Source organism: Gossypium hirsutum, chromosome D07 (genome assembly GCF_007990345.1).
Source record: "Gossypium hirsutum isolate 1008001.06 chromosome D07, Gossypium_hirsutum_v2.1, whole genome shotgun sequence".
NCBI classification, from domain to species: domain Eukaryota; kingdom Viridiplantae; phylum Streptophyta; class Magnoliopsida; order Malvales; family Malvaceae; genus Gossypium; species Gossypium hirsutum.
The window spans coordinates 19,138,755-19,147,046 of record NC_053443.1 but is presented as its reverse complement, the minus strand read 5'-3'; the positions used below and the strand labels follow the sequence as shown (position 1 = coordinate 19,147,046).

Genomic DNA, 8,292 nt, shown 5'->3' with positions numbered 1-8,292 from the left:
ATTCATTATATCCGTTTTATCAGTTTATCGTTATGGATGACGTGGATGAATCATTTTGCTACCTTTGACGTGGCTTGCAGTTCACCAGCCATTCATTTTCACGGGATTTGCGAATGGTTGTATTTGTATAATCATAAATTATAAAAAAACAATAGCTCAATGCTGAATTTGGCACCCGATCAATCCATGATTATTCACTTCGCTACTTAAAACATTTTTTCTTCTTAGATTGATGCTTAAATTCCAAATTCGCCTCCAGTGTTAAAAAAATTAAGACTATCATGTGATATTATTAGAACGGACCACGTTAGTCTTTTTTTTTTTTAATGATAAATATTATATTGATTAGAAACGTAAAAAAAATTATATATAATATATAAATAATTTAAAAAGTTTTAAAAATATTTTTATCAAAATTTAAAATATATGAATATAAATGGGAAATTTACCAAAAAAAGCCTTTTTTTTAAATTACCGAAATGGGCCCGGTATTTTATTATTTATCGGAATGGGCTTTTTTCGGCAAATCGCGGTCACGTCAGCACGCTTTGCGGACGTGGCAACAATCGCGTCCTCGGCGTGGCCGCGACTTGCCCATCTAATGAAATTTCATGTATATAGTTGCACTAAATTATTTAAATTATTTATAATACCTAAATTATCCCTATTTATTTGTTATATTACATAAAATACTCCTTTGAAAATACAAAACATTATGATAGCTAATTTAAAATTTATTCTCCACAACTACTGAAAAACATTTAAAATGCTAAAACTAGATCTGTCTGAACAAACTATAAGAAAATCCCTGGAATGCTATGATTTCTTCGTCTTCAACGAAAGATCTCGAGAAAGACCACGGTGAGGAAAGCTTGTGCTTAATGAGGAAGCAAATTTGGACACTCGGAATCATCTAATAATTATGCAGAACAGCAATCGTTTTTCTTCACAGCTGAAACATCATCCCGAGAGCCGACATTGATGGTTTGTCCCTTGGGCAATGTTGTTTGATCATTCCCTCATTCGAGTACTTTTCGACTGATCACATGATGTATTTGAGTTAGTATTTCAGTGAATGCATGCTCAACATTTGTAGATTCAAGGGCAGATGTTTCCATAAAGAAGCGCGTACACGTGGGCGCGACTTATCTGTTTACTTTTTTCTCCAAAACCCTAAAAATCCTAAAAACCCTAAAACCCTAAATCCTAAAATAAAAAAACCTACAAGTCAGGAAATCGTGGCCACGTTAGCGCGCTTTGCTGACGTGGCAACAAATCGCCCCCTCGAGGACGCGATTTGTTGCCACGTCAGCAAAGCGCACTGACGTGGCCGCGATTTCCTAGCACGTCCCCTGACATCGCGCTGGCATGGACGCGATTTGCCGAAAAATGGTTCATTCCGGTAAATAATAAAATACTGAGCTCATTTCAGTAAATTTATAAAAAAATTAAGCTTTTATTGGTAAATGGCCCAATATAAATTTTAGAAAGTCAAAATAATATATAAAAATTTTCAATTTTTTAAGAAATTAAAAAAGGTATTTAAATTTTAGAAAATTGAAAAAATAAATTAAATTTACAAAAATAAATATTCTATAAAATTTGTCCTAAATTTTATTTTTTTAAAAACTCTAAATTTAAAAAATTCAAAAAATATATATCTAAATTTTAAAAATATACAAAGTTCAACTAAAAAAATATAAAGTTTAGAAATTGATTTTTTTTCAAAGAAAAGAGAAATTGAAAAATTGAAAAAGTTTAACATTATAAATTAAAAGCTTTGATGGTACATAAAGTGGGCAAACTCCATTATGGACAATGGAAACGATCATAATGATGCGAGTTTACATTAGTAGTGTAAGGTATCCTACAAGGTTGGCTTTAAGTCAGTCAAGATGGAAGGAACAATAGTCAGGAACCAACCAAACGAGAACCGAGATAGTTAAGGACCAAAGGTAGGTACTCAATTAATTTTCTTGGAAATTGTAGATTTGGATAAGACCACCCAATGGTTGATGTAATATTTAAAAAGTTTCAATAAAAACTTAGGGTTAAGTGAAGCGTTTAAGATAGGTTAAGAAGAAAATATTTTTTTTTCTCTTCCTTTTCTTAAGATAATAGGACTAGAAGAAATGTGAGGTACCCCTCTAAGCTAACTCTAAGACCATGATGTTTGAACAAGATTTCCTTAAAAGTAGGATAACGTCTGGCATTTGGGCGAGCTCTGAACTTAATAAGTAAACTAAGTGTTACTTCAAATGGTGAAGTGTTGTCCACACCATTGATGCTCCTAACGTGTTAAGTGGACGCGTAACCAATATTGGACTATGGCAAGAAACTACCTTAGAAAAGAATAAATCATTAGGAAAAACAAGTCTAGTAAGATATTAAGGAAACTCGGATAATAAGGACGTCGCCAAGAAGACATGACGCGCCAAGTGTTATTATTTAGATACCAGCTACACTCTAACACAATGGCTAAGGACAAATGATGGACTATGTAAATATATGTATTCTCGTACACGTCTCTTTACAGCAGCCAAGCATTTATCTGGTGTTTAGAGATGTTAAAGAAGCAAGTTAGGTGTGTCCCTAAGTTGAATCTTGCAAATGTATTATGCATGTATAATGAACTTGCATGAATGATTCGTATGGAATATGGAAATGATCTCTGAGGTCAATGAGTCTGCCAAGTACGAATTTGTCAAGTACGAACAAGTCAGATGTGAATGAGTCCATCAAGTATAAATTTGCATGAAGTGTTTGTGTTTGTCTCTAGAGTCGTCTAAACGGATCTATCGGGACTAAAAACACAAATCTCTAAAAAGAAAAGTTTATGGTGCTCTGAAGACCATATAGTGTAAGACCATGACTGGGCTATGATATCATATGGAAAATATTTAAAGGACGGTTGGGTGAGTACTAGAAAATGAGGGGTAAACCTTACGACTGTGAGTTTAGGTGAATTTCTATTGTCAAAAACACCAATTTCCGTAAAAATGAGCCTTTGTGGCTATCTCTGAAAGGACGCCTTTATGATAATCTCTATTAAAAGGAAGCCTTTGTGGCAATCTCTATTAAAAGGAAGCCTTTTGTGGAAATCTCTATTAAAAGGAAGCCTTTGTGGTTATCTTTGTTAAAGGAAGCCCTTGTGGCGATCTCTGTTAAAAGGGTGTCTTTGAGGCTATTTCAGTTAAATGAATGCCTTGTGACAAACACTGTTAAAAGGACGCCTTCATGGCGAGACTCTAAAAGGAAAACATTTGTGGCTATCTTTGGAAAGGAACGCCTTTGTGGCGAAATCTTAAGAACAGATCTCGTGATGATCATTTGAAGACAATGCCTTTAGGCGGACACTAAATGAATAGCAAACCACATATAGTTACAAAGGATGAATAGAAAGGCTAGTGTGCGCTAAAGTATGTGGCGAGGCAAAGATATGAGTTAAAAGTAAATATAAAGAGTGCACTGAAGTAAGGAATATCTAGGCGTAGTCTACCCGCCCGAAAGAAATGATAAGACTAGTAAGTATGGAAAAAGATATTAAGTCTGATAATAAGGTAAGATTTAAGAAAGAATATAGAAAGTAGAGAGATGTTAAGTATAGTACACTCAAGAGAGAAGAAATTGGTTCTGAAGAAAGAAAGATGGTAGTCTCTGTATTGTACCCGCTAAAAAAGGAAGAAAGATAAAGAAATATCCCAAAGATGTGCAAAATAACATATACAACGTAGAATGAATGAAAAAAGTATTCTAAGGTTTAACTCACTATGCTCTTACGAAGTAACAAAAGTTATTTCTGTTTTCAGGTTTGTAAAGGAATACACGTCGAGAAACGATGCCAAGGTTACACCAAGGGAGTGGCGTGCTAGCCTGTTATGCATGCAGTAGAAGGCAAATGACGTGTTCGAGTCTACGCATAAGTTCATTAAGTAGCAATCCAATATGTACTCAACAACATAAGAGATACAACATAAGTCGATACAATTTTATTATTCTAAAATGTAAATGAAATCATACAATGTACGCCATAAGAGATTCTGTTACACTCATAAATAGACATTTACATCAATAACTAATAAAAAAAATTTAAGTTACATCTATATAAGGCATAACACCGAGATTCGGATTCGGTAGATCGGGTTAGGTCAAGGGCGTTACATCCCTCGCAAATCGAGCTTGTGCAGTGCTTTCATGTCTCACAGTGGCGACGAAATTTTTTGTGTCCACCCAAACAGTCATATCACTGAATCCAATTCATGCATCTCCACCATTGCATACACTATCAATGACACTTTCATATCTCGCATACTCCGAATGGCCAAAATTTTGGATGGGACGAATTCAATGATATCCGGATCGGCGCATGACATTCATTCAAACTACAGTGCATAATTGTAACTAACCTTGCGTAATTATTATAGGTTTGAAAAATCAGTAACTAACATTGGCTTCTGAGTGTTGATCTAACAACAGTCGAATATCTTCGAACTACTCTGATAGTCTCACATAACTCGACTCATGGTTCCACCTATTCAAGCGATATGTTAATTTAAATATATAATAAATAAACAATATTTACTATATCAATTACATATTATTATCAAATGATTTTTACCTTGTCACCAATGAGAACATATAAGGATTGTTCATTCGGGGATGTAGAATTGGTAGTCGCCACCACGCCCATGACTTTAGCAGGAGCAGACAACCACCAATTGACATCTTATCCGGTTTCGTCGCCCCAACACAACTCTCAGTACAACGTGGCCTACACAGCTGATCCTCAACTCAATCATCCGCATTCTTTGAAATCGACTAGGTGTAGTAGCCACCTTATGTGCACCAAATTTCTAGATTTATCGAGCATTAGAATGTCCCAGATTAACCACAAGATGAATGCTCGAGCGTATTGTTCTTTGATGACGTCGGGGGCATTTAAAGGAAGATATTTGAAATTAGTTTTCAACCACTTCATATCTTTCTGGCCACCTTGAAACTTGTTCGACACCTTCCCTAAAAATGCCTCACAAAGATCCTCTTTACCGGGAACGACTGCTAACCCCATAACAACTGACTTATCCATCGGTAAACCAAGTTGTAAAGCTATGTCCTCGAGTGTGATTGTACACTTGCCACATGAAAGATGGAAAGTGTGTGTCTCAGGCTTCCATCTTTCCACCAACGAGCTAACGAGTGTAGGATCGAGTTTGTAGCCCCCGAGCATATGAGACGCATAAAAGAATCTCGTGTCTTGAAAATAACCACGAATTTTGGTGTTTGGGCTCTTTGACAAATTATGTATGAACCCCTCCAAAACACGATCATCCGTATATTTATATCGACAAAATAAAATATTTAAAAATTTAAAAAAACTTTAAATTTAACTTAATTGAAAATAACGAAATTTAAAATTTTTCCTTACCACTATTGCTTGAGTGACGAAAATATGCTTGTCATCGAAACGAATTAGAGAGTTTACCATCCATGAAATTTTAATCGAAATGAATATATAAAATAATTAAAGAAAACTATAGTATTTTTAAACAAAGCGTATATGAAAATTTCAAACAAAAATTAAGAGAGTTGAGAGAATTGAGAACTTAGAGAGAAGAGAATAGAGAGAGTTGGATTTGAGCGAAAAGAATGAAAAATAACCTGATATTTTTAGGAAAAAAATATTACTGTTGGCCCTCTTAAAAAATTTTACCGTTGCCAACATTTAAAAAATTGTTGGGAGAATACAACCTTAGAAAAAAGCACGTGTCATTTTCTCTCTCAAAAAAAACAGCCCATTTAACTTGTTTTAGCCCAATGTATATAACATAATTCAATAAATAATAAAAAATATATTTTAAAGTTCATTTTTTACCCATCACCACACTATATTTTAGCGGGTACAAACGACAACCAATATGTACTCATTGCCTCCAACTTAAAATTTGTTGTTCGAATTTGAGAACCACTCAAATAAGGACATAGGTGATTTATTGTAATTATGTTGTATTCAATTTCATGCCATTCAACTCAAGTTCCTCTGCAACATTTATGCAAAAAATGCTTATTTTGACCCGATCTTTTGATGATTTCATTTCATTTTACATCAGATTTGACTCTGTTTTACATACAAGGACGGCTTTTGGTTTAATCAGATTGAAACCTCATGTCGGAAAAGTACATTTCCCTTCATAATAAGATTGTGGTTGTGAGCTCTTGATAAAATTGATTCAAGAACAGAATTTCGAGAAAGAAGAGCTTTTATCATTATCACATTCAATAGTAAAGTAAAATCATACATGCTGTAGAAAAATGACAAATTTCATGTTCTCGTTTCTTCAATAAGAAAAAAAAATTAATAATAAGAAGAAAAAAACATAACAAAACTCCTGTTCTGGTTTCTCAAGTTATGCATTAGGAGGTTTGTACAACTTTTCAACCATCTTCCTATATTCTGCAAAACCCAGTAAAAATAGAACAAGTCAGACAATTCCCCTACTCAGAAAGATTTGCTGTTCATAAAACCATATAACAAACATACCTTCTTGGTTGCTCCAAAGTTGAGCTGCGTGGGTGTTCAAAGGTGAGCTAATGTTGGGTTCTACAATAAAAAAAGGCCATTGCATTAGAATGACACTAGCATTTAATGGAAAAGGAAATGAAAAAGAAGCAACCAAAAGAATACCTCCAAGCAGACTCTGGATGGATAGCAGTATGGTTCTTACATCATAAGCAGATGACCATTTATCCTACAAAACAATCAATAATGCATCAAAAAACTAGGATTTGTTTTTGCCAAAAAAAAAACAACAAAGGAAGGAAGAATACCTGAAGAATGTCCAAGCAAATGTTGCCAAAGACATCAACATTTGGATGGAAACAGGCAGTCTCAAACTTAACCTTTGGAGGCTTAAAAGGGTAATCATTGGAGAAGGAAAGAGATAGCTTGTATTCTGTTCCTTCAAACACTGTGTCTTTGCTTCCTGTAATTGTTCCTTTCCAGCAAAATATGTTGTCTTCTTCTGGGAATGCTGATATTCCAGAATCTCTACCCATCTAATCATTTTTTATAGATTTTTCAAAAAACTTGCACTAATAAATAAATATCAAACAGATTCCAAGAAGTAGAGTTACAATTCTTACCATCAAAGCCATCAACTCGGATTGCAACCTGTTGACACCCCCCCAAAAAAGAGAGAAGATACAGATCAGCAAATAACTTGAAAACACTAATTTTCATATTGATATAAACAAAAATAATGATAAAAGGGTTCTTGATTGAACCAGTGCAAGTGAAAATACCTAGTTAAGAAACAAAACTCAAAGCAAACAGAACTAATAAAAAGAGAAACAAAACCTTTTAAGAACAGATTGAGCATCAGCAGTCTTAGCAGTGGGGGCAGGATGTTTCGATCCAGTGCTAGTGGCCACTGGTGTGTTTCCTTGGTACCCATTAACGGTTGCCATTACTTTCTTTTGCTTACTATTGATTCAACCAAAAAATAAACCCAAAAACCCCAACTCAAATCAGAAAAAGGAAATTTTGAAGAGTCCAAACCAAAGTAGTTAAAAGCAGAATGCGAAGAACAGATCCACAAAGGGGCTTTTTTTGTTTCCTGTTCTTCTAAGGAAACAGAGTTTAAGAGGGAGAGGGAGAGGAGAGATGTGACTTGTGTGAGGGATTGAGAGTGCTTTGGTTTTTAAAACGTTGGGGAAGGAAAAGGAAACGGCGTCGTTTATGGAGATTAGGTGGACAAAGGAGATGAGAATTCAAAACATGGGATCTTTTTGACCGTTGCAAGGACGGCGCCTGCATTAGTTTGAAGCGTCCCAACGGCTAGTTCATGTATTTTACTTTTTTTTTCGCTTATTGTATGTAGGCTCCTAGATGATAAAAAAAAAAAAGTTAGGATGTTTAAAATTAAGTAAAAATATAATATATTAAAGAAAATTCTTAAAGTAGCGGGAGAAATGTTAGGTGATGTGTGATTAGGGATTACTGGGCAATGTATAAATTACTTTTCTTACGAAAAAATATATTAAATTTGTAATTAAATAATCGTTTTAAAGCATAAGGGATAAATACAAAAATTAGATATCGAACTTTGGTACAATTTGTAATGTTATATATCAACATTAATTTAGTGCATTTACATGACATTTTATTAGGTTAAGAAATAAGGAAATAAATTTAAGTTATTTTCACTTAAATTGAAAAAAAAAACTAAAGGGTCTAAAAAGTTTCGGTAAAAAAAATTTTAATTTCGGTTCAATTTTCAATATCACTAATTTCAT

General features: G+C 34.1%; 1 protein-coding gene across 1 annotated transcript; it reads right to left on the bottom strand.

Annotated features, from left to right (window-relative positions):
• Positions 1–6,239: 6,239 nt before the first annotated feature.
• Positions 6,240–7,887, bottom strand: LOC107954302 (ubiquitin-conjugating enzyme E2 20). Its single transcript, XM_016889813.2, has 6 exons — positions 7,355–7,887; positions 7,141–7,168; positions 6,826–7,053; positions 6,683–6,746; positions 6,539–6,598; positions 6,240–6,451 (listed from the first exon to the last, which is right to left on the bottom strand). The coding sequence occupies exons 1-6, from the start codon at positions 7,462–7,464 to the stop codon at positions 6,405–6,407; spliced, it is 537 nt and encodes a 178-aa protein (XP_016745302.2). The 5' UTR covers positions 7,465–7,887; the 3' UTR covers positions 6,240–6,404.
• Positions 7,888–8,292: the final 405 nt, after the last annotated feature.

Excerpts from the sequence above, each read along its gene's own strand:
- LOC107954302 (XM_016889813.2), bottom strand. The coding sequence starts at position 7,464 with ATGGCAACCGTTAATGGGTACCAAGGAAACACACCAGTGGCCACTAGC. Across the intron at positions 7,169-7,354 it reads GCTCAATCTGTTCTTAAAAG|GTTGCAATCCGAGTTGATGG; the intron begins GTTTTGTTTCTC and ends GGGTGTCAACAG. Across the intron at positions 6,452-6,538 it reads ACTTTGGAGCAACCAAGAAG|AATATAGGAAGATGGTTGAA; the intron begins GTATGTTTGTTA and ends TGGGTTTTGCAG.